The sequence below is a fragment of the Berghia stephanieae genome, chromosome 14 (assembly GCF_034508935.2).
Source record: "Berghia stephanieae isolate SIO BIC M18660-M18661 chromosome 14, UCSD_Bste_1.3, whole genome shotgun sequence".
NCBI lineage: Eukaryota > Metazoa > Mollusca > Gastropoda > Nudibranchia > Aeolidiidae > Berghia > Berghia stephanieae.
In genome coordinates this window covers 7,676,425-7,703,924 of record NC_088373.1, presented here as the reverse complement: position 1 = coordinate 7,703,924, position 27,500 = coordinate 7,676,425, and the positions used below count along the sequence as shown (strand labels likewise).

The following is a 27,500-nucleotide window of genomic DNA, read 5'->3' as shown; positions in this document are numbered from 1 at the left end:
GCCCCACGCCAACAGCAACAATCAACATGAAGGACGAGACATGATGCCTGTTAGGCGATATCAACAGAGACAAAAGTTGTTAATGACCGGATACTCATCCGAAAGCGAGTGTCATACATCAAGAGCATATAGCTGCATGTTTATAAATAGAACATTGTTGTTTTTTGCCATCCACGTTTATGAGTAATTCTCACTAAACTGTATTAACCAGACTGTAGTAAACGTTTAAGTTATACATAGTTTTGTGTGTTGGTCCGTTATACTCGTACTTCCGGATGGTAATGTTGTGAGCTTGTTAGCCAAACGCATACTATCTATAGTTTTTAGTCTCCAAGGAAATCCCACAGCGTAAGTAAACAGACGTTGTATCTAGATATAGACGCTGAAGAAGGGTTTTGAGCCCGAAACGTTCCGTGTTTGGTAGTTTGTTCTTTTTTTTAAAGCTGTTATATTCATTTTTGTTTATCACAAAATTAAGAGAATTTATTTGTTATAGTGTTATGTTACCAAGAGCTCTCACTTCCCGCTTTTGGTGAAGCCAAGCATCTTCCGTCTTCTACTCGTATTTTCTTCATTGTATCAGTAAGCCTAGCGCGCATGATACACGCGGAGCACACCCATCTCGCTGTCTCGCCTGGCACGCGACAATAGCATTGCGGTTAAGAGAAGTGAGAGCTCTTGGTAACTACGTTACCCTACACACTCTTTGGTTATAGTTATAAAAACTTGGCATTGTGTTGTAGAGGCTCATATTGCTGAACAATATAATGTATAGAATGTTCTAGTTGCTTTCCTGGTTGATTAAGAAAAATATGCTTTTGTGTGGGTTGGGTGTGACGTACTGGGGTCAATTCTAAAAATAGCTGGTAACGAGAGAGTTAACTCATACAACCCTAACGTCGACTATATCCGCATGCCTCTTTATTACATTTTTCTGAGAAAAATTATAGCTGTAGTATCAAAGCTAATATTTAACAGTTAATGGTCGTTGAATAAAACTATCTATGCACATGCTCATTTTAATACATTTTTTTTCCAATTTTGAAAAGTAGCAAAACCTCTAGGGTTGAGTGAGGTAAGCGATGGAGAAAGACGAAGTAAAACGGGAAAGGGAGAGAGAGAGAGAGAGAGAGAGAGAGAGAGAGAGAGAGAGAGAGAGAGAGAGAGAGAGAGAGTGTAAGAGCGAATGTGTGTGTGTGTGTGTCGGTGTGTGTATATGTGTGCGTGTGTGTGTGTCGGTGTGTGTATATGTGTGTGTGTGTGTGTGAGAGAGAGAGAGAGGGGGAGAGAGATGTTTTAATGATAATTAAATTAGTTTTACCCTGCAATCAGTAATGCACCCATGTGTTACTTAGTCAATTATTTAAAACTATGAAATTCCGAATGGCCTGTTTCTATGTATAAAGTATACATAATGATAAATTAATTATATTATCATTCGTATACCAGTCGGTTGGTGTCTGGAAATGATGGAAGAGTTAATTTAATGGAGATGACAATAAAAGAGAACACACACATACACACACACACATTAACACAACAATCCAAACTCATGTAACACACAGTCCTGACGCTGGCCGAAAGGCCTGAAACATCGATGTCGACTGACTCCATCGTGCAGAGCTGCCAACTGTCACGGAACTTCCGTGAAATTCACGGAAATAGACTACGAGTCACGGATACACGGAAACATACCATTTTTTCACGGAAATGGTCGCACGGGCGAAAAAGAAGTACATTTTTTTTCTCGCCGGGATGCATAACGTTTTAAAATCAGATGTCGGGTGATCAACGCGTGCTAACAACAGGAAGTTGCCTTAACTCTTTAAGATTAAAACCGACAACGGCATAATATTCATGGGCGGGGTAGCCAAGACTGGCCTCAGTAAGTAAAATCCAATCGTTGTGAAGGAAATGACAGGCCCTGTCACTGCCGCAGGGTGTTTTCAGATTTGATTTTTATAAATTTGCCGACAGAAAAGAAAATATGTTTCAGAAATTGCGATTTAAATCCTATTTTATTTGCGGGTGAAAATCATTGACATTGCACTTTGTTTAGTGAAAATCGGTAAAAAAAATTACGACTTTGGTGATGAAAAATGACTTTGAAGATAATTATTGTAAACTTTTAAAATATTATTAATAATTTATAACTCCCTGATTTGTGGGTCGATTTTGTCATTCGAGATATCAATTTTATAGTAATAAAGAGATGGGAACTTCAGAGTTATTTTTTCTGATGCGAAATTATTACATTGTAATTTTAGCACCAAGAAAAATAGTCGGTAAATAAATTTGTAACACCTCTTTGATAGACCGCCAGGGTCCGTTCGTTGTAGAATTGTGAATCAAGCGTTTCAAAGTCTGCTATCCAGCTGGCCGAAACAAAGACGCTTCTCCCCGTCGATGTATTACGCTATTGTTATGCAAGGAATATAACACCTTATTGAGTAGGCCTAAAACCTAAAATTTAAAAGTAAAAAATAAAATTCTGAGGAATTTGAAAGTCACATTGCTGAAATCAGCTTGAAAAAAGAAGTACATTGGTCTTTGTTTCATAAAAATCGGTTGAAAACCAACTGGTTTACGAATAAATTTGATTTTAAAAATTGCTTTTGTTTATTTTAGCTTTTTTTTTAGCAACTTTTTTATTTATCGGCCGATTTTCTTGATTTTTATATCATTCTTTATATCTCAAAGAGACGAGATCAGTGATATACATTGTTTGTTTCAAATGTAACTAGAACATAATTTGGCTTTTTTACCTATCGACCATGCCTGGATAATTTATTCAACAACGTGGCGATGTGACGCAACTATTCCATGGCCGTCTTCCACTGCCTAAACAAGTAGCAAACGTTCACGTCGTGCTCCTGTAATCCTTCTCTGAAGGAGACTGATTGCTACACTACGCGACCAGAGAGAATAAATTGGGCGGTAAAAGGATAGCCCCTCGGCCCAGACAATGGAAAACTTCAATGTTGTAAGTTTCAACACAGAAGGAATCTCCCATACCAAATGAATCTATCCGATAGAAAACCAACTCTGATCATTGGAGATTTTAACAGCCATAACACTATATGGGGATATGAGCAAAATAACCTTGACGGAGATGCTGTTGAGGAGTGGGCGGCCGGCAATGACCTCACAATCCTCCATAACCCAAAAGACAAGAAAACCTTTATGAGTGCCCGGTGGAAGAAAGGTTACAATCCGGACCTGGCATTCATATCCTCTCAACACTTCTCAAACTTTGAAAGGACTGTAGGTGAGCCTATACCGAAATCTCAACACAGGCCTATTACCATCAGCATCAAACCAGCTGTTAAAGCCCTCGAATCAAATGCGATACCACGATTCAATTTTAGAAAAGCAAATTGGGAAAACTTTACTAAAGATTTAGACAATGAGATCACCAATATAAAAAGTGACCCGCAGAGATACGACGACTTTAGAACACTCATATGGAAAGTTGCAAAGAAAAACATCCCCAGAGGATGCCGAAAAAGTTATATTCCATGTCTCCAAGATGAAAGCAAGAAACTATATGAAAGATACATTGAATCATACAAGGTGGATCCTTTCAGTGAAGAAACCCTAGAACTGGGTGAAGAACTCACATCAATGATAGCCGATGAAAGATCAGAAAGATGGAAGGAATTAATAACCTCCACCAATATGACCCTAAACAGCAAAAAGGCCTGGACTACAATTTCAAAACTGAATAATGACAAAAATACCCAGACAAGAGTGGCTGCAGTAACACCTGACCAAGTAGCACATCGGCTTCTACTGAATGGGAAACCAGCCAAGAAAGCACGAGGCCAACTAAAAGCCCTGAAACGTGAAATGGACAAAGCCCTCAAGGATAGTGAAGATCATCTTGACTCTTTTACCCTGGAGGAGCTACTAGAGGCCTTGTCCCATCTGAAGGCAGGAAAAGCATCTGGACTGGATGGAATCACAACTGAGATGATTCAACACTTTAGCCTGAGAACCCTATCCTGGCTATTGGACCTCTTCAATGTATGCGCAAGGACAAACAGGCTGCCAAGTGCATGGAGGAAAGCAAGAGTAGTCGCCCTACTGAAACCGGGGAAAGATCCAAAATCCAAGAAAAGCTATCGATCTCTCTCCTGTGCATCGCATACAAGCTATTTGAGCGAATGGTTATGTCCCGCATGTCACCCAGTCTAGACGAACAACTGTCTCCAGACCAGGCTGGATTCCGACCAGGACGGTCAACATGTGGTCAACTTTTTAACCTTACACAATTCATAGAAGATGGGTTTGAGACAAAACAGGTCACTGGCACAGTCTTCGTCGACCTCACTGCAGCCTATGACACAGTGAATCACAAGATCCTACTCCTCAAAGTGGCTAAAATGATAAAGAATAAGAAAATTGTAAATATTATCCAGTCACTTCTCGAAAACAGGCGCTTCTTTGTTGAAATGGATGGCCGGAAGAGCAGGTGGCGCACCCAGAAGAATGGTCTTCCCCAAGGATCAGTGCTGGCTCCAACACTTTTCAACATATATACAAATGATCAGCCTGAGTTCCCAAATATCCGCCGATTCATATATGCTGATGACCTATGCCTCGCAACACAGGATGTGTCCTTCCAACCAATCGAGAGCAGACTGAACAAATGCCTAGACACCCTTACAAAGTACTACACTAAAAACTCGCTGAACGCCAACCCAGGGAAAACACAAGTGTGTGCATTTCACCTCAACAACCACCAAGCCACAAAAAACTTAACATCAAGTGGAATGGCCAGACATTAGAGTACAACTACCACCCAGTGTACCTCGGAGTGACGCTTGATCGAACTCTGTCCTTCAGAGAACACGTGAGAAAGACCAAGGCAAAAGTGTCCACGCGTAATGCCCTCCTTGGAAAGCTGGCAAACATGAACTGGGGAACTGACCCTAAAACCCTAAGGACCACAGCATTGGCCCTCAGCTACTCAACTGCGGAGTACTGCTCAGCTGTATGGGCCCGATCATGCCATGCCTCCAAGCTAGACCCCGAGCTCAACAACGCCTGCCGGATCATAACGGGCCAGCTGAGAGCAACACCATTACCACTGGTCTACCGTGCAGCAGGAATAGCCCCACCACACATCCGGAGGGAAACTCATGCCCAAATACAAAAATACAAACAGGAAATGGACCAGAGACACCCCCTTTATGACCACAATTGCCCAAAAGCAGGCTCAAATCAAGAAAAAGCTTCCTCACAGTAGAGAGCCTTCACCCAGACCACTCAGCATTCTTCTGCCTGGACAAATGGGTAGAATGGGACAAGACAGCAAACGATGCCCTCCAGCCCCAACAGAAAAGCTCCCAGCAGGCACAGACCTCAAGAGAAAAGAATGGGTGGCGTTGAACAGAGCTAGAGCAAAGGTGGGAAACACCGCCACCAACCTCTTTAAATGGAAAATCTCACCGGGCACTGAATGCCCATGCGGTCACCCCAGACAGACCATGGACCACATCCTGTCCGAATGCTCGCTGGGACCTCACTGCACCAATGCTGACCTGAGGGAATGCAACCAGACTGCCCGTGACTGGCTGACTCACTGGCGCGACAAGATATGATGATGACTGCCTAAACGATGATTCAATTCATTGTTGACGGCTGTTGACACGTGAGCAACCAGAACGACCAATCGTTGAAGGGTCAAGATGCTCAGTAGCCAATCGTTATTCGGTCAAAAAACTTAATATCTATATTTTGACAATTCCGTAATCGATTTTTTTCATTACACACATCGAATACTATACATTGTTTGTTGGATTCGTGTCATTCAGGGAATCGTCGATCGTATTGTTAAAATAATCTTTCATTGCCGATTCTGATTACGAGCGCATGTGTTCTTAGTTCTTTCTTTCATTTTCATTCGATTGTTGGAGCTGTTCATACGTGGTCTTGTCTACTGTTAAATTCGTTTGATTTTTTACTTTATTCACTTTTCTACTTTGTAATAGTTTGCGATTTCTTACTGTGCTTTGAAATGGATACACCGCCAGCAAAACGGAGGAAACAAGTGGTTCTTTATCGGCCCGAGATGACTGAGAAATTTCCTTGTCTCATTAAATCGTCCAAAAGCCCTGGTCACATTTACTGTACGGTGTGCTTCAATGACTTTTTAGTCGATAGTGGTATGAACGATTGTTCTAGGCATGTCAATGGACCTAAGCATATTAAAAATGCTAAATCAGTGAGTAGTGTTAAGTCTGTGTCTTCATTCGTCAATGCTCATGCTAAGAGTGTGGAGTCGGTGACGAATGCCGAAGTGATGTTTACTGGATTTTTAGTGGAGCACAATATTCCGTTAGCAGCTGCTGATCATGTGGGAAAACTATTTAAGGCAATGTTTTTAAATAAGTCTGTGTCTGCTAGGGAGATTATAGAAAAATATTCATGTGGCAGAACCAAGTCAACTCACATTGTGAAGGAAATGGCAAATCAGGAGACATCCACGTTGGTTGCATCGATGAAAACAGGAACATTTTCTATTTCTATTGCCACAGATGCAAGCAATGATAGAAATGACAAATTGTACCCCATCATTGTTCGATTGGCCATAGATAGAAATATTGTTACTTCCTTATTGTCTATCATTGAAGTGGAGGGTAAAAACACTGGAGTAAAAATAGCGGAGGCAATTGTAGGGGAATTAAAGTCAAAGGACATCAGCTTGGATAATTGTTTGGCTTTCACCAGTGATAATGCTAATGTCATGGTAGGTAAAAAGACTGGATGTTATGGTGAACTTCTGAAGTACAATTCTAATCTCATCAGTACAGGGTGTATTTGTCATAGGCTCCATCTTGCTGCAGAGTGGGCAGCCAAACAGTTGCCAGTCAATGTCGAGCAATTTTTCATTAACATATCGAGAAGAGTGCCAGTAGAGTGAAAAACTTTAAAAATTTCCAGGAAGAATGTGGAGTGAAGCCATCAGAGCTCTGTAAACATGCCCCGACACGTTGGCTTTCACTGTCAAAGACATGCCTCTGGGTTCTGGAGCAATGGCCTGCACTGGAGAGGTTTTTTGAAGAAGAATACAACAGCACTACAGAGCAGGCAAAGGAGATAGATGCAGAGGAGAATAAACAGGATAGGAAAAAAGTGTTGGACAACCTGAAGTCAAGAACATTGAAGGCTTATATCCACTACCTTTCATTTATCCTTCCTGAATTTGACAAAGTGAATATGCAACTTCAGTCGGAATCTCCAATGGTTCATGTCCAACTCCATCTGGTACAGCGCTTCATTAGAACTCTTATGACAATGGGGCTAAAACCATGTGCTCTTACCCACAAGGGAGTTACATATGTTGACTACAAGTCAGAGTACAACAAAAGATCAAATAGCGATCTTGTTATTGGGGAAGGGACAAGGAAGAGTCTGGAGAAATTGAATAAGGAGAAGATACAACAATTCTATTCATCTATAAAGAAATTTTTACAAACTGCCATTACTTACCTTTTAAAGAATGGACAAATTGAAGCTATTTATTTAAAGAATACTGAGGTGGCTGACATCACTGTGAGGCAAACAGCCACATGGAAACAGTTGGAATATTTTTAAAATAAATTTCCAACCATTTTACCACAGGATGCAACTAAAGACGAGTTGCAATTGCAATTTGTAGAATATCCATCTTGTGAATTACCAGATAACTTGCCTGATGAAATGGGATTGAAGTGGAAGGTGCTTGGAGAGTCTGTGAAGGATATAACAGGACATCTTTCATTGAACACATTAGCCAAAGTCATGACGTCAATTCTTGCCATTCCTCACAGCAATGCCTCATGTGAACGCATCTTCAGCACAGTGAGGAAGAACAGGACAGACTTTCGGTCATCAATGTCTGTTGAGACACTAGAATCCCTAATGATTCTAAAACAAAAAGATGTAGTGTGTCACGAGAGGAAAAATGCTCCAGAGTTGCTGAAGCTATGTAAAACAGCCACAGCAAGAGCTCTCAACAAGGAGTAATAACTATGGAGGAGTTGTAATTGTAAATAGTGTAAATACTAATGTATATATATATATATATATATATATATATATATATATATATATATATATATATATATATATATATATATATATATAAATGTGGACTCGTAATATTATTTTATTTGGAACTAATTAAATTAGGACTATGCATGTGATTAAATTATGATGTGAAAAGACCACCATGACAACACTCCATGATTTGACGTTAATATCAGGACAAGAGTTTCAGGTGAGTAAAATATTTCATATTTTTAGTGTAAATAAGCGACGTTCTGTTGTCACTGAAATGTGTCCCCCAAATGACTTTGTCCAAGTTGGCAGCTCTGATCGTGTAATTATTACAATAATATATATAAATATATATATATATATATATATATATATATATATATATATATATATATATATATATCAAGGAATTCTATGATATATATATATATATATATATATATATATATATATATATATATATATATATAGAGAGAGAGAGAGAGAGAGAGAGAGAGAGAGAGAGACGGAGAGAGAGGCGGGAGGGGGGGGGGGGGGGGAAGACGGTTCGACAGTCTGTCAGGTGTTAAAATAATGAGAGAGAGGGATGTAAAGAAAGGCCGCCTCAGCCTCTTGATGTACCTTCGGTGTCTGGAATTTCAGAATAAATTTTTACCGTTCGTCACCAGAAACAACAACAGTTAAGTAAAAGGTAGAGAAGGCAGGTATCTGTATCTCTAGGTCGGTGAACAGGTAAAAACACGTCGGTAGCACAAACACGCTCGGCACCGAGATAAAATCTACAGATTGGCAGTGCCAATGGGAGATCATGATAATACGACAAACAACACACAACACACGATACAACTACACATCTGGTAGATATTCAAGGCTGGAACTACTAACAGTGGAGTTTGTCAGTTGTCTTGAATTTGGCAAGTCAAAGTGAGTGTGTGTGTGTGTGTGTGTAGATAGTATGGGCTTGGCTACGAAACTCACTACATTGCCATCCAGAAGTATATTGGACAAACACACAAAACTTAAACGTATATAGTCTGGTTAATACAGTTAAGTGAGAATTACTCATAAACGCGGATGGCAAAAACAATAACAAAGACCCGAGTGACGTCAACATCATTCTATCTATATGAGTGTTTGTGTGAGTGTGTGTGCGCGTGTGTGTGTTGGTGTTTGTTGACCTTTTTTGTCTGTCTTGATTCCCGAACTGTATGGAGAAGGAGAGAATAGGCTACTGTATTGTTTGTCTTAGTGTCAAAATTGGTATTATGCTCGTCGGTGAATGTGGTAGTTGTTGTCGTCGTCGTCGTGATCATCATCATCATCATCATCATCATCATCATCATCATCATCATCATCATCATCATCATTATCATCATCATCATGATCATGATCATGATGATCATCATCATTATCATCATCATTATCATCATCATCATCATCATCATCATCATCATCATCATCATCATCATCATTATCATCATCATCATCATCATCATCATCATCATCATCATCATCATCATTATCATCATTATCATCATCTTCACCATCATCATCATCATCATCATAATCATCATAGTCAACATCAATAACATCATCTTCATCATTATCATCGTCGTCGTCACATTCTTTCACCATACTCAGGTGCAAAATGAGTACCTGGCCGTTAAACAGCGTTGTCTCTGTGGGGGGGGGGGGGGGGGGGGGGGGGGGGGGGGGGATGTAATATCGCCTAACAGGCGTCGTGTCTCGTTCTACATGTCACGTGTTGCTATTGGTAAGGGACCCCGTTGTAAAACGAGTTGAGCATGTTAAGTGGATATTGCGCTATTTGAAAAAAGTTCAAGCTCAGAACTCTATTAATTTGTGATCATTGTCTTGTTTGTGACGGCATCGTTGTTGATGTAAGTTAGCAAAGGCTACGCATTAACCCTCTCCTTACCAGCCATTTTCAGGATTTTCCCCAAAACTTCACACCAACTAACACAAAAATAGATTTTTTTATTTAATTTAATTGAGCTTTATACAGCGCAATATCCACTAAATGTGCTCAAAGCGCTTTACAAGGGTTCCCTGGTCAACAGCAACATTAAACATGTAGGACGGGACATAGCGCGAGGCTCGAATCCAGGACCTTCCGATCCGAAAGTGAGTGTCATACCACTAGACCACATCGTCGCACAATTAATTTCTTTAGCAAAACATGCTCTACAACACACTGTTCATTTTCTTTAAATTTTATGAAGTAAAAAAGAAATTTGAATAAGAAAAATATTGGTTGCATCGTAACGAATGTGACGATTTTTCTATGGTTGGTAAGGAGAAGGTTAACTCTCTCCTTACCGACCATTTTCAGTATTTTCCCCAAATGCCAGGCTTACCCAGCATAAAAATTGATTTTTAAACTCAAACAATCTCTCTATAAAACAACTTTATGTTCTTATTAATTAAATAAAGATCATTCCTCAAAGTTTGTGATGTACAAATTAAATCTGAATAAGAAAAATGTATATTATTGTGTCGTAACAAATGTGACAATTTTCTCAAATTGAGCTCTTTTATATAGCGCAATATCCACCAAACGTGCTCAAAGCGCTTTACAAGGGGCCCCTAGCCAACAGCAACATGCAACATGTAAGATGGGACATAACGCCTGTTAGGCGATATTACAATTTTTTCGGACAGAGACAACGCTGTCAACGGCCAGGTACTCATTTTACACCTGAGTACGGTGAGAGAATGTGAGTAAAGAGCCTTTTTTCCAAGGACTCAACTATGCGCCGAGCGAGGCTCGAACCCAGGACCTTCTGATCACATAGCCGCACATTTTGATGCAGGTGGTAAGGAGGCGGTTAAGCCAGAGAGTTTATCCCTGAATGCGAGGTGGCCGAGCGGTTAAGGCATTGCATACAACCCCAAAAGGTCCGAGTTCAAGTATCGCTTCAGGTACTTTTTTTACATTTATTTTTTGTCCTTTGTCAATTTGCTCACTTTGGGCAATATGGGTGATTCCTGTTACCGTTCAGAGGTTTGTTCGATGGATTGTGCGGCTATGTGGTCTAGTGGTTTGACAATCGCTTTCGGATCGGAAGGTCCTAGGTTCGAGCCTCCCTCGGCGCATAGTTGAGTCCTTGGAAAAGGCTCTTTACTTACATTCTCTCACCGTACTCAGGTGTAAAATGAGTACATAGCCCTTAACAGCGTTGTCTTTGTCCGAAAAATTATAATATCGCCTAACAGGCGGCATGTCCCGTCTTACATGTTAAATGTTGCTGTTGACCAGAGACCCCTTGTAAAGCGCTTTGAGCACATTTAGTGGATATTGCGCTATATAAAAGCTCAATTTTAAATGGATTAGGGGCAGCTTGGCTCAGTGGCTCAGCTTCGTACCCGAAAGCTACCGAAGCGATCACCCGCCGCTGGGCTGTGTGGCCTTCAGCAAGTCACCTCGTCTTAGCTCACTTTGCGGCGATGCTCTGCGGCTGACGCCTGGGTTATTCCAATATTCCCTTGGAATAGACCATGAAAACAAATTATTTCCCCATGGGGATGAATAAAGAGAATTTTATTTATTATCTGTATTCTTTCATGGAATACATAGGCGCAACAGCATCCAATTACCCCGCACTAGAAGGCGTTTTTTGTTGTTGTTTATCCTGGTGTCTTTAGCCTTAAACTAACAATATGTATTGCTTGCCATCCTTTGGATCCGATTTCCATTTATCCAAAAGTACTTTCCGCCGGATTTAACAGACAAGGTATCTGAAGGACGAGTCTTCTGGTCAAAATTGTGACCCTTCTTCTCAAAACGGTATTAAGTCGGGATGGTTAATATGTTGAAAATTGAATTTATAGCCAGAAATATCAGACTTGTGTTGAGTTTGTATGTTTTATTGAGGAGAACGGATACCATATTTTAGGGTGCTAATGCCAACAATTTATATTTTTGACCAGTTTAACATTTGATTGGGCTTTTAAGCATTTGGTTCGTTCTGACATAATACCGTTTTGAGACGGTGGGTCACAATTTCAAATAGGCAATTGTCAGAATACGGTAGATAGTATAAATTCACAAAGTAATTCGGACTTTCTCAATATGTACTAACATAAATTAACAGGTCATTTATAAGCGCCATATCATCTCGTTGGCGTTGTGATAGGGTGAAATGGTATTGACACGTTTTCAACATGGCGGAGTGTGAATATCAAAAACTGGTATCAAACCCCATTCACATTTATACGAAACGAAATCACGTTATCAATCAAAGATTTAGAGTATGAGGGGAAACTCAACAGGACGGACTTCGATTTAATTTGGTAGGGGACGAACTGCTGTTGAAGGGGTCCGCGTGGGGGGGGGGGGGGTGTAAGTGATAAGTAGTGCCGCGCTGAGGACCGGACCGAGGACCGGTCCCACGGTCTTTTAGCTGTGAACCGTGGTCCAGTCCCAAAGAGGAAGACCGCCGGCGGTCCTCACTTCTTATCACCTTTCAACGGTCTCGCGCCATACTACTTCCCCAGCGATTCGTTGCCTCGGTCCTTTGCCTATCTTCCACCAATCACCACCCATCCCACTTAATTAATCGCACCCACCCCCCTTTGCCATACACTAAACGACACAGACGACCATAGAGGCAGACGACCACCTCCCTCCACTCCGCAAACCGCCCTTTCGTGTGTGAGATGGGGGGAACAGGAGGCGCACGCCTTGGACGATTCCATTATACGGGGTAAATTTCAAAATTTACTACACCATAATGATCGCAATGACAATGATCTATGATGAAGGCATGACCCCTCTTCTCTAATGGGTTATTGTTTGAAATGTATGTGACTACTAAAGATGTGTGTGTGTGTGTGTGTGTGTGTGTGTGTGTGTGTCGAACCTAGCAAGTTGCAAGTCTGATTTTTTGTTTTCTTTTGTCCATCTCTTGTCGCCACTCCTTTCTATCGCATTGTTGTCATTTAAAATAATACAATAATATTAAAATTTCGTTTGGTGTTTTAACTAATCAAGTAATATGAGTTTCATTAGTTTCTTCCGTCCAAAAAAAAACAGTTATAACGTCTGTATTTTTAAAAGGTCCAATAGAATATTTGGGGACCCCGATAGCTCAGTTGATAGAGCACTCTCTTTATACGCAAAGGGCCAGAGATCGATCCCGGGTGCAGTCGATTTTTTTCTGAATCCCTGTCTACTCAGCAATGAATGGGTAGCTGAGTTTGTTAGATCTGGCGAAAAGTCACCATCGACCCCTCTTATCACCTCATCCACCCCCTCTTATTATAACTTCACGTCTCTCTCTTACTCTTCAATGCTCGCTGCCCTCTAATGTGTGTGTGTGTGGGGGGGGGGGAGGGGGGGGGGGTAGGAGTTGCGTGTGTGTATCAACGCCACGAACAACTCGATCAACGCCTTGGGCGATGCCATTATCTCCGTTAATGGGGATAAATTTCAAATTTTATTAAATTATCGAAGTAACAATGAAGTACGGTGAGCAAATAAAGAAGGCATCACCCCTCTTCTCTAATTAGGTTACAATTTGAAATGAGTGTGACTACTCCGTGTGTTTTACTCCTGTAGGCCACGGTTTTCATCGTGTAGCGGTCTTTAACGGTTCAAGAATGAACGGACCGGTCTAGAGACCGGTCCTTGCGGTCTTCATTTCCCAAGGACCGTAGGACCGTGGTCCTTAAGCTTGCCAAGGACCGCTCCGCACTAGTGATAAGGACAAGGGATTGAATTCAGGGGAGGGGGGATGTAATATCGCCTAACAGGCGTCGTGTCTCGTTCTACATGTCACGTGTTGCTATTGGTAAGGGACCCCGTTGTAAAACGAGTTGAGCATGTTAAGTGGATATTGCGCTATTTGAAAAAAGTTCAAGCTCAGAACTCTATTAATTTGTGATCATTGTCTTGTTTGTGACGGCATCGTTGTTGATGTAAGTTAGCAAAGGCTACGCATTAACCCTCTCCTTACCAGCCATTTTCAGGATTTTCCCCAAAACTTCACACCAACTAACACAAAAATAGATTTTTTTATTTAATTTAATTGAGCTTTATACAGCGCAATATCCACTAAATGTGCTCAAAGCGCTTTACAAGGGTTCCCTGGTCAACAGCAACATTAAACATGTAGGACGGGACATAGCGCGAGGCTCGAATCCAGGACCTTCCGATCCGAAAGTGAGTGTCATACCACTAGGCCACATCGTCGCACAATTAATTTCTTTAGCAAAACATGCTCTACAACACACTGTTCATTTTCTTTAAATTTTATGAAGTAAAAAAGAAATTTGAATAAGAAAAATATTGGTTGCATCGTAACGAATGTGACGATTTTTCTATGGTTGGTAAGGAGAAGGTTAACTCTCTCCTTACCGACCATTTTCAGTATTTTCCCAAATGCCAGGCTTACCCAGCATAAAAATTGATTTTTAAACTCAAACAATCTCTCTATAAAACAACTTTATGTTCTTATTAATTAAATAAAGATCATTCCTCAAAGTTTGTGATGTACAAATTAAATCTGAATAAGAAAAATGTATATTATTGTGTCGTAACAAATGTGACAATTTTCTCAAATTGAGCTCTTTTATATAGCGCAATATCCACCAAACGTGCTCAAAGCGCTTTACAAGGGGCCCCTAGCCAACAGCAACATGCAACATGTAAGATGGGACATAACGCCTGTTAGGCGATATTACAATTTTTTCGGACAGAGACAACGCTGTCAACGGCCAGGTACTCATTTTACACCTGAGTACGGTGAGAGAATGTGAGTAAAGAGCCTTTTTTCCAAGGACTCAACTATGCGCCGAGCGAGGCTCGAACCCAGGACCTTCCGATCACATAGCCGCACATTTTGATGCAGGTGGTAAGGAGGCGGTTAAGCCAGAGAGTTTATCCCTGAATGCGAGGTGGCCGAGCGGTTAAGGCATTGCATACAACCCCAAAAGGTCCGAGTTCAAGTATCGCTTCAGGTACTTTTTTTACATTTATTTTTTGTCCTTTGTCAATTTGCTCACTTTGGGCAATATGGGTGATTCCTGTTACCGTTCAGAGGTTTGTTCGATGGATTGTGCGGCTATGTGGTCTAGTGGTTTGACAATCGCTTTCGGATCGGAAGGTCCTAGGTTCGAGCCTCCCTCGGCGCATAGTTGAGTCCTTGGAAAAGGCTCTTTACTTACATTCTCTCACCGTACTCAGGTGTAAAATGAGTACATAGCCCTTAACAGCGTTGTCTTTGTCCGAAAAATTATAATATCGCCTAACAGGCGGCATGTCCCGTCTTACATGTTAAATGTTGCTGTTGACCAGAGACCCCTTGTAAAGCGCTTTGAGCACATTTAGTGGATATTGCGCTATATAAAAGCTCAATTTTAAATGGATTAGGGGCAGCTTGGCTCAGTGGCTCAGCTTCGTACCCGAAAGCTACCGAAGCGATCACCCGCCGCTGGGCTGTGTGGCCTTCAGCAAGTCACCTCGTCTTAGCTCACTTTGCGGCGATGCTCTGCGGCTGACGCCTGGGTTATTCCAATATTCTCTTGGAATAGACCATGAAAACAAATTATTTCCCCATGGGGATGAATAAAGAGAATTTTATTTATTATCTGTATTCTTTCATGGAATACATAGGCGCAACAGCATCCAATTACCCCGCACTAGAAGGCGTTTTTTGTTGTTTTTATCCTGGTGTCTTTAGCCTTAAACTAACAATATGTATTGCTTGCCATCCTTTGGATCCGATTTCCATTTATCCAAAAGTACTTTCCGCCGGATTTAACAGACAAGGTATCTGAAGGACGAGTCTTCTGGTCAAAATTGTGACCCTTCTTCTCAAAACGGTATTAAGTCGGGATGGTTAATATGTTGAAAATTGAATTTATAGCCAGAAATATCAGACTTGTGTTGAGTTTGTATGTTTTATTGAGGAGAACGGATACCATATTTTAGGGTGCTAATGCCAACAATTTATATTTTTGACCAGTTTAACATTTGATTGGGCTTTTAAGCATTTGGTTCGTTCTGACATAATACCGTTTTGAGACGGTGGGTCACAATTTCAAATAGGCAATTGTCAGAATACGGTAGATAGTATAAATTCACAAAGTAATTCGGACTTTCTCAATATGTACTAACATAAATTAACAGGTCATTTATAAGCGCCATATCATCTCGTTGGCGTTGTGATAGGGTGAAATGGTATTGACACGTTTTCAACATGGCGGAGTGTGAATATCAAAAACTGGTATCAAACCCCATTCACATTTATACGAAACGAAATTACGTTATCAATCAAAGATTTAGAGTATGAGGGGAAACTCAACAGGACGGACTTCGATTTAATTTGGTAGGGGACGAACTGCTGTTGAAGGGGTCCGCGTGGGGGGGGGGGGGGTGTAAGTGATAAGTAGTGCCGCGCTGAGGACCGGACCGAGGACCGGTCCCACGGTCTTTTAGCTGTGAACCGTGGTCCAGTCCCAAAGAGGAAGACCGCCGGCGGTCCTCACTTCTTATCACCTTTCAACGGTCTCGCGCCATACTACTTCCCCAGCGATTCGTTGCCTCGGTCCTTTGCCTATCTTCCACCAATCACCACCCATCCCACTTAATTAATCGCACCCACCCCCCTTTGCCATACACTAAACGACACAGACGACCATAGAGGCAGACGACCACCTCCCTCCACTCCGCAAACCGCCCTTTCGTGTGTGAGATGGGGGGAACAGGAGGCGCACGCCTTGGACGATTCCATTATACGGGGTAAATTTCAAAATTTACTACACCATAATGATCGCAATGACAATGATCTATGATGAAGGCATGACCCTCTTCTCTAATGGGTTATTGTTTGAAATGTATGTGACTACTAAAGATGTGTGTGTGTGTGTGTGTGTGTGTGTGTGTGTGTGTGTGTGTCGAACCTAGCAAGTTGCAAGTCTGATTTTTTGTTTTCTTTTGTCCATCTCTTGTCGCCACTCCTTTCTATCGCATTGTTGTCATTTAAAATAATACAATAATATTAAAATTTCGTTTGGTGTTTTAACTAATCAAGTAATATGAGTTTCATTAGTTTCTTCCGTCCAAAAAAAACAGTTATAACGTCTGTATTTTTAAAAGGTCCAATAGAATATTTGGGGACCCCGATAGCTCAGTTGATAGAGCACTCTCTTTATACGCAAAGGGCCAGAGATCGATCCCGGGTGCAGTCGATTTTTTTCTGAATCCCTGTCTACTCAGCAATGAATGGGTAGCTGAGTTTGTTAGATCTGGCGAAAAGTCACCATCGACCCCTCTTATCACCTCATCCACCCCTCTTATTATAACTTCACGTCTCTCTCTTACTCTTCAATGCTCGCTGCCCTCTAATGTGTGTGTGTGTGGGGGGGGGGGGGGAGGGGGGGGGGGGGTAGGAGTTGCGTGTGTGTATCAACGCCACGAACAACTCGATCAACGCCTTGGGCGATGCCATTATCTCCGTTAATGGGGATAAATTTCAAATTTTATTAAATTATCGAAGTAACAATGAAGTACGGTGAGCAAATAAAGAAGGCATCACCCCTCTTCTCTAATTAGGTTACAATTTGAAATGAGTGTGACTACTCCGTGTGTTTTACTCCTGTAGGCCACGGTTTTCATCGTGTAGCGGTCTTTAACGGTTCAAGAATGAACGGACCGGTCTAGAGACCGGTCCTTGCGGTCTTCATTTCCCAAGGACCGTAGGACCGTGGTCCTTAAGCTTGCCAAGGACCGCTCCGCACTAGTGATAAGGACAAGGGATTGAATTCAGGGGATATTTGTGACCACCTTGTCAATCTGGTGTTTTGATGGAATGAATTAGATAGAGGAAATTGATGTTTAAAATCAAAATAATCAGACATAGATAGAAAACTAGGATTTTTAAAGATTAAGAAAAAAAAACTCTCTCCCTCCCCTCAATGAAGGAATTTATTAGCTTTTCAAATCATGTGAGAAACAATGTGAAATTATGTAATGTGTATATAGTACATCTCGACACGGTACCCTTTGGTGACGAAAGGTTATATATATATATTATTTTGTTTGGTTTAACTCTGGCCAGTAAAAATGTTACTTATGTGTGAAAGTAAGAATTTGACACGGCTGTGGGAAGTGGGAATTGATGTCAATTTGTCTTCATCAAATTCCTGTCTGGTTCTTGGATTTCAGTGGATTGTAAAAGTGGTGTGAATGTTGATTTAGTCTGGGGAAATCGGCGCCAGATATAATGACGATATTTCGATAGGAATAATAGAATTGTTGTGTCGCCGTGAATGAATGGTGCTGAAATCGGTATGTTTGATTATCATATATGATTGCACGCGGACCCACTTTCTTATCACCGCTCTCAGCAAGTTTCTTTTCAGTTTTAACTCTCTCTCTCTCTCTCTCTCTCTCTCTCTCTCTCTCTCTCTCTCTCTCTCTATCTATCTATCTCTCTCTCTCTCTCTCTCTCTCTCTCTCTCTCTCTCTCTCTCTCTCTCTCTCGCTCTCTCTCCTTACCAGCTATTTTCAGAATTTGACCCGAAACTTCATACTCACCCAAGACAAAAATCCATTTTTGAAACAGAACAGTAACGAGTATATTCTATATTTTGTTCAGAAAAATGAGCTCTACAACACAGTGTCGTGTTTTTATAGCTATAACTATAACAACACAGTGTCGTGTTTTTATAGCTATAACTATAACAACACAGTGTCGTGTTTTTATAGCTATAACTATAACAACACAGTGTCGAGTTTCTATAGCTATAACTATAACAACACAGTGTCGAGTTTTTACAGCTATAACACCTAGACAGATAGATAGATATACAGATAGATATAGATAGATAGATAGATAGATAGATAGATAGATAGATAGATAGATAGATAGATAGATAGATAGATAGACAGATAGGATAGATATATAGATAGATAGATAGATAGATAGATAGATAGATAGATAGACAGATAGGATAGATATATAGATAGATAGATAGATAAATAGAAAGATTAATAGATAGATCGATAGATAGATAAATAGAGAGATGGATAGATATAGGTAGATAGATAGATAGATAGATAGATAGGTAGATAGATAGATAGATAGATAGATAGATATTATTTAAAATATTTACCACAATGTTTGGGGCAGTCTACATCGATGTTTCAGGCTTAATTTGCCATCTTCAGGACTGAGTTGTTTTGTTGACTGTTGTTGTTTCTTGAAGTGGTTCCGGTTTGAAGTTAATTAAGAGGAATCTGCGCCGATGGGGACACTTTCCGTAGATCTCATTTTTCATGCCACACTCAACATGAAAAATGAGATCTACGGAAAGTGTCCCCATCGGCGCAAATTCCTCTTAATTAACTTCAAACCGGAACCACTTCAAGAAACAACAACAGTCAACAAAACAACTCAGTCCTGAAGATGGCAAATTAAGCCTGAAACATCGATGTAGACTGCCCCAAACATTGTGGTAAATATTTTAAATAATAATTCGCTCCATTACTACATGTCGAGCACTTTTCGTACCATATTTGTATCAAACACGATTCAATAGATAGATAGATAGATAAGATAGATAGATAGATAGCGATAGATAAGATAGACAGATAGATAGATAGATAGATAGATAGATAGGAAGATAGAATAGACAGATAAGATAGATAGATAGATAGATATAGATAGATAGACAGATAGATAGATAGATAAGATAGATAGATAGATAGATAGATAGAAGATAGATAGACAGATAGATAGATAGATAGATAGATAGATAGATAGATAGACAGATTAGATAGATAGACAGATAGATAGATAGATAGATTAGATAGATAGATAGATAGACAGATAGATAGATAGATAGATAGATAGATAGATAGACAGATAGATAGATAGATAGATAGATAGATAGACAGATAGATAGATAGATAGATAGATAGATAGATAGATAGATAGATAGATAGATAGATAGATAGATAGACAGATAGATAGATAGATAGATAGATAGATAGACAGATAGATAGATAGATAGATAGATAGATAGATAGATAGATAGATAGATAGATAGATAGATAGATAGACAGATAGATAGACAGATAGATAGATAGATCTATTTGAATAGATAGATAGATAGATAGATAGACAGATAGATAGACAGATAGATAGATAGATAGATAGATAGATAGATAGATAGATAGATAGACAGATAGATAGATAGATAGATAGATAGATAGATAGATAGATAGATAGATAGATAGATAGATAGATAGATAGATAGACAGATAGATAGATAGATAGACAGATAGATGGATAGATAGACAGATAGATAGATAGATAGATAGATAGATAGATAGACAGATAGACAGATAGATGGATAGATAGACAGATAGATGGATAGATAGACAGATAGATAGATAGATAGACAGATAGATAGATAGATAGACAGATAGATAGACAGATAGATGGATAGATAGACAGATAGATGGATAGATAGATATAGATAGGCGATAAGAGGGGTGGAAGCGGGAGGATGTGAGAGATATATACACACACACCCACACACACACAGAGAGAGAGAGAGAGAGAGAGAGAGAGAGAGAGAGAGAGAGAGAGAGAGACGGGTGAGAATTTCTCCCAAAGATAGTCATAGACATGAGAGGCAGCAAGGAGTTGTTAGTGTAGTGTGAAATCTTGAGGAATAACTTTCAACAAAAGCAAACTGTATTTCATTTATATAAAATAAATTAATGTTACCATTGCATAGTGATTATAATAGGCTAAAAAAAAAAAAATAAAGATTAGTATTGAATTGTAAGTTTCAATTTATTAGACAATGACATATACTGTGGATTTTTCGGGTTTCCTCTATGTCAACAAAACACGATGACCGAAACACTTAAGACGAATGAGATATAAATAAATAAAGTTAGCTATTATATAATTCAGAAAAGTGAGTGGAGCAGGCACTTATGTTGGTAACAACAAGAGATGAAGTGAGTAGAAAAGTGCCAGAAGACAATCGAGAATAAAGATTTTCGCGGCGGTGGTGGGGTTTGAACCTTATTGGTACGACAACTCCGCCTGGCAGGTGAGAGCGTGGCTCTACCGTGTGAGCTATCCACGAACACAAAAATATTCGTATCAAACTCAGGTCATTTCTAGAACTCTCTTTCACCCACTTCTGGAGATCGCGGGCTCGCTCGCCAACCAACCATCGCGAAGTTACTTGACCAGCAGTTAAGCTTAATAGCCAATATTCTCAACACAAACATATAACATAGAAACGATTGAGACATTGAGTATGCTCCGGTATATGGGGTATTATATAGCGCAATATCCACTAAACGTGCTCAAAGCGCTTTACAAGGGGTCCCTGACCAACAGCAACACTCAACATTTAGGACGGGACATGACGGCTGTTAGGCGATATTACACTTTTTCGGACAGAGACAACGCTGTTAGCGGCCAGGTACTCATTTTACACCTGAGTACGGTGAGAGAATGTGAGTAAAGAGCCTTTTCCAAGGACTCAACTATGCGCCGAGCGAGGCTCGAACCCAGGACCTTCCGATCCGAAAGCGAGTGTCATACCACAAGACCACATAGCCGCACAGATAAGGGTGAATGGCGTGAATACTGTTATTCACCTTTACTACACCATTCACACATTTCTCATTGTGTTTTGTTGATAAAGGAGAAACCCAAAACGTCCACAGTATTTGTCTTCGTCTAATAAATTGAAGCTTACAATGGGCATGATCTATATTACATTTCCATGTGCTCGAGGTCTTGGTCACATTGGAATATGTGCTCAAAGTGACCCGAATAGTGAAAAGTGAAATATCTATCATCACGATTGGTCATTTTGTTCAGCTTGACACATGGGTATGTTTACAACTTTCATAAACAAAGCAGCGTGTTTACATTTCTGAAGAAATATCCAATCGTTTGACAGCAACAAATCATGTGATTCATGACTTGGTTTGACGAAGACATGAATATAGATAGAATGCTCTTGGCCAAGGAGTTCACAACATTGCCATCCGGAAGTATAACGGTCCAACACACAAACTCTGTGTAACCATGAACTTTTATAGTCTGGTTAATACAGTTTAGTGAGAACAACTCACAAACGCGGATGGCAAAAATAATAACAAAGGCCTGAGTGACGTCATCTTCGAACTATCTATAGATGGTTCGAAGATGACGTCACTCAGGTCTTTGTTAAGGTTTTTTTGCCATCCGCGGGTAAGAGTAATGCTCACTGAACTGTTTTAACCCGACTATAAACGTTGATGAATACACATAGTTTTGTGTGTTGGTCCGTTATACTTCCGGATGGCAATGCTATGAGCTTCTTAGCCAAGCGCATTCTATCTATAGTTATTTTTTTCCTTCAAGCTTCAAGCAGCTACATTTTCATTATAACACGCTGAACATTGCTCATAATATCGTCATAGAAACCAACACACGTCAATGTAATACGGAGCTGCTCCAAGCTGTGGACTGTACAAATAATGAATGACAATGAATATAGATAGTATGCGCTTGGCTAAGAAGCTCATAACATTGCCATCCGGAAGTATAACGGACCAACACACTAAACTATGTGTAACCATGAACTCTTATAGTCTGGTTAATACATTTTAGTGAGAATCACTCACAAACGCGGATGGCAAAATACAATAACAAAGCCTTGAGTGACGTCATCTTCGAACTATCTATAGCAGCTCGAAAAAAAAGAACAAAACAAAATAGCAAACACGGATTGTTTCGGGCTCAAATCCCTTCTTCGGCCAATATTTTAAAAAATAAATAAAACAAGACAGACATGAATGCATCCCTTAAAATCCGCACAGGCGAAAATCATCTTGATTTTTTTTTTAAATGATGCATTAATGTTTTTATTTTTTTTTTTATTATTGACTGAAGAAGGTTATTGAGCCCAAAACGTTCCGTGCTTGGTAATTTGTTTTTTTATATCGACGCTGTTCTATTCATTTTCAATGGGAGCGATTTATATTCATGTTTTCGTCCAACCGAGTCATCAATCATATGATTTAATGAGATCCAACGATTGGATATTTCTTAACAAATGTAAACACACTGCTTTGTTTATGAAAGTTGTAAACATACCAATGTGACAAGCTGAACAAAATGACCAATCGTAATATAAGATATTTCAAAAGCTGTGAATACTTTTCACTATGTGGGTCATTTTGAGCACGCTTTGCAATGTGACCAATGACCTCGAGCACATGGAAAGGGAATATAGATCATGCCCATTTCATTTCTATAAATTAGTAGGCTGGACAGATTTATTCAATAGAATGAGTTGACTTTGTTGTTGCTGACATAAACAAAGCAATGCAATGTCTGAAATCTGAAACGAGTTCATGGATTGCCTGATTTCTATTCCAAAATTTCATTCATGGTTGGAAAAAATTGGTTTTTGAAATTGGAAGCGTTGCCCTGTCGCATTGGTCTGGCATAATAATGATGACGTCATGAGTTCTGCAGAATGGTATCGGTTAAAGGTTAGATTGATTGATTAAGTGTGATCGATGTCTTTCTATAGATAGTATGCGCTTGGCTAAGAAGCTCATTACATTGCCATCCGGAAGTATAACGGACCAACACACAAAACTGTGTGTATCCATGAACGTTTATAGTCGGGTTAATACAGTTCAGTGAGCATTACTCATAAACGCGGATGGCAAAAAACAATAACAAAGACCTGAGTGACGTCATCTTCGAACTATATATATTGGTTCCAATAAATATAGCAATTAGTATTGAAATGATCAACTTTAGTCTTCTTCATTCATCGTGTTTTTTGGGTTATAAAAAAAATAATTTAATCTGTGGTTGTGTCAATCATCCTGTTTTGTTGATAAAGGGGAAACCCGAAACGTTCATTTGATCTGTTTTTGTAATTAAATTGAAGCTTACATTCAACTTCACGTTATTATTTATTTCTTCGAGCTTCGAGCAGCAACATTTACGCTTTGGTGATAAAGGGGAAACCCAAACTGTCCACCTTATTATCTGTCGTGATTCAGTAAATTGAAGATTTTATTTCCATTACATATTATTAATTAATTATTCTTTCGAGCTTCCAGCAGCAACATTTTCATTCTACCACCTCGTATTTCCACTACTTCTGCTGGCATGAGAAATAATCACTTTCAACAGATCATGAAATGAATAAAATTATAAATAAACATGAACATTTATATGGTGCATATTTTTCAGATTGGCCATGCTCTTTGCGCTTCAAAGAGCTTCATTTAAATCCTGAGCCTGCCATCTGAAATCAATTTCAAGTCACACATAATGCATTCACTCAGTGTGGCTATGGGGTCTAGTGGTATGACACTCGCTTTCGGATCGGAAGGTCCTAGGTTCGAGCCTCGAGCTCGGCGCATAGTTGAGTCCTTGGAAAAGGCTCTTTACTCACATTCTCTCACCGTACTCATGTGTAAAATGAGCACAGCGTTGTCTTTTTCCGAAAAATTGTAATATCGCCTAACAGGCGTCATGTCCCGTCCTACGTATTGCTGTTGACCATTGACCCCTTGTAAAGCGCTTTGAGCACATTTAGTGGATATTGCACTATATAAAACTCCATTTTTAATATAAAGCTCATTTTTTTATATTTGATTTCTTTTCCCCCACCCAGCTGAATGCCAAGTATGATTTGGCTGTCGAGGGAGAAGTCAGGAGGTGGATCAAAGAGATGACAGGGGAAGACATCGAATCTGGTTCGCTCAATGTGGAACGGGCCCTCAAAAATGGACGCGTCCTTATCAAGTAAGTTACCCTCCATCCAGAAAAAAAAAACAAGAAAAATGAAAAAAAAACAAAAAAAAACAAACAAAAACATTTCTTGTGACCAAAGACTTATGGATAGAATGCGCTTGGCCAAGGAGTTCACAACATTGCCATCCGGAAGTATAACGGACCAACACACAAACTCTGTGTAACCATGAACTTTTATAGTCTGGTTAATACAGTTTAGTGAGAACAACTCACAAACGCGGATGGCAAAAACAAAAACAAAGGCCTGAGTGACGTCATCTGCATACTATCTATAAATAGTTCGAAGATGACGTCACACATGTCTTTGTTATTGGTTTTTTTTTTTTTTGTTTTTTTTTTTTTTTTGCCATCCGCGTTTATGAGTAATGCTCACTGAACTGTATTAACCTGACTATAAACGTTCATGGATACACACAGTTTTGTGTGTTGGTCCGTTATACTTCCGGATGGCAATGTTATGAGCTTCTTAGCCAAGCACATACTATCTATATATAAATAGATATTATGTGCATGGCCAAATTTATGAAGACCATAAAATCTTTTTAACCAATCACCTGAGAGTTTTTGCCCAGATTGATGAGGGGTCATTTAAATCGACCGATATTTAATTTGAAGGACGAGTTTTTTGGCCAAATTTTTAAAGACGGGTCTTCCCAGAGTACGGCCGTTAACAAGTTCAATTGTCTGGACAACTATCGGTGTCCTTTTGGTCTGATGCTACTTTTACTTCATATGTTTGTTTGTTTGTTTTTTCTCTAAAGAAATATTTAAAAAAATGAGCTATGTATAGAGCAATATCCACTAAATGTGCTCAAAGCGCTTTACAATGGGTCCCTAGTCAACAGCAACATTTAACATGTAGGACGGGACTAGCCGCCAGTTAGGCGATATTACTATTTTCGGACAAAGACAACGCTGTTAATGGCCAGGTACTCATTTTACAGCTGAGTACAATGAGAGAATGTGAGTAAAGAGCCTTTTACAAGGACTCAACTATGCGCCGAGCGCAAGGCTCGAACCCAGGACCTTCCGATCCGAAAGCGAGTGCCGTACCACTAAACCACATAGCCTAAAGAGGAGTGGGGGGGGGGGTTAGGGTTTTTTTAAAATGTTTTTTTTCTTCTTTTTTTTCCGTATTTTGTTGTTGTTTTGTTTTTTTTATTATTGTTTCTTTTTTGAGGAGGTGGGGTGGGATTCAGTGTGAAACAGAGGTGTTGTCTTTGCGTCATGCCCAGAATGAACCGAGTTTGTTTCTCAGCCGCGCTGTACACAGCCTTGAGTAAGTCACTTCGCCATGGCACAGTTTCACTGTGCGCTGCACTGCGGGCGGATGACGCTTTGGTTGTGCGGCTATGTGGTCTTGTGGTATGACACTCGCTTTCGGATCGGAAGGTCCTGGGTTCGAGCCTCGCGCTCGGCGCACAGTTGAGTCCTTGGAAAAGGCTCTTTACTCACATTATCTCACCGTACTCAGGTGTAAAACGAGTACCTGGCCGTTAACAGCGTTGTCTTTGTCCGAAAAAAATGTAATATCGCCTAACAGGCGTCATGTCCCGTCCTACATGTTAAATGTTGCTGTTGGCCAGGGACCCCTTGTAAAGCGCTTTGAGCACGTTTGATGGATATTGCGCTATATAAAAGCTCAATTTAATTTAATTTTTTATTTCATTCTTTCCTTGTAGAAAAAAAAACCCCATAGACAAAGTTCCCCTTTGATGTAAATATAGAAAATGTCGAAATCTAAAAATAAAAATCAGGCAAACGGTGTTTTACCTTTATTAAGCTTAATTGCTGGCCAGCTAACTTCGCGGAGGTTGTGTGTGTTGGACCCGCGATCTCAAGTAGTCGGGAAGAGAGAGGCTCTAATAATGACTAGAGTTAGAGACGATCTTTTTTGGGATCGTCGCGGATAGCTCATACGGTAGAGCCACGCCGCTCTCCCCGGCCAGGCGGAGTTGTCGTACCAGTAATGTCGCGGGTTCAAACCCCCATCACCGCCGCGAACTTTTTATTCCCTATTATCTTCTGGCACTTTCCTACTCACTTCATCACTTGCTGTTACCTTTATAGATGATGAAATAATGAATGACATTGTTTTGAACGTTGTTCCCTTTTACAGACTGATGCAACAGATCGCCAGCAAAATCCCCAACCCTCCCCAAGAGCTAAGCAAACTCAAACTTAAATTCAACGAGAACGAATCACATTTTAAACAGGTAAAGTTTTTGTTTTGTTTTGTTTTTGTTTTTGTTTTTTGTTTTGTTTTATTTTGTTTGCTTGCTTTTGTTTTGTTTTGTTTTGTTTTGTGTCTTTTTTTTTTTGGGGGGGGGGTTGGTTGTTTTTTGGGGGTTTTTTTGTTTGTTTTTGTTGTTTTTTTGGGTTTTTTTTTTTTAGGGGACTTTTGTTTTGTTTTTGTTTTATTTTGTTTCTTTTTGTTTGTTTGTTTGTTTTTTTTGTTTTTTTTTTTGTTTGTTTTTTTTTTTGGGGGGGGTGTACTTTATTTTACTTTTAAGCTGTTACGTAGAACAACATCCACTGTATTAGCTAAAAGAGATTGACAGTGGGTCCCAAAGCAACAGAAACACTATACTGTCATCATCATCATCATCATCATTGCCTTTTTCA

At 39.9% G+C, this 27,500-nt stretch overlaps 1 protein-coding gene across 4 annotated transcripts in view; it reads left to right on the top strand.

Annotated features, from left to right (window-relative positions):
* The window catches only part of LOC144959962 (uncharacterized), a 75,251-nt gene that overhangs the window by 20,806 nt on the left and 26,945 nt on the right, over window positions 1-27,500 (top strand). For all 4 annotated transcript variants that reach the window (XM_078892842.1, XM_078892840.1, XM_078892839.1 and 1 more), the window contains exons 2-3: window positions 24,736-24,866; window positions 26,995-27,091. In XM_078892842.1, the coding sequence (XP_078748968.1) occupies window positions 24,736-24,866; window positions 26,995-27,091 (228 nt within the window). The remainder of the gene's footprint in view (window positions 1-24,735; window positions 24,867-26,994; window positions 27,092-27,500) is intronic.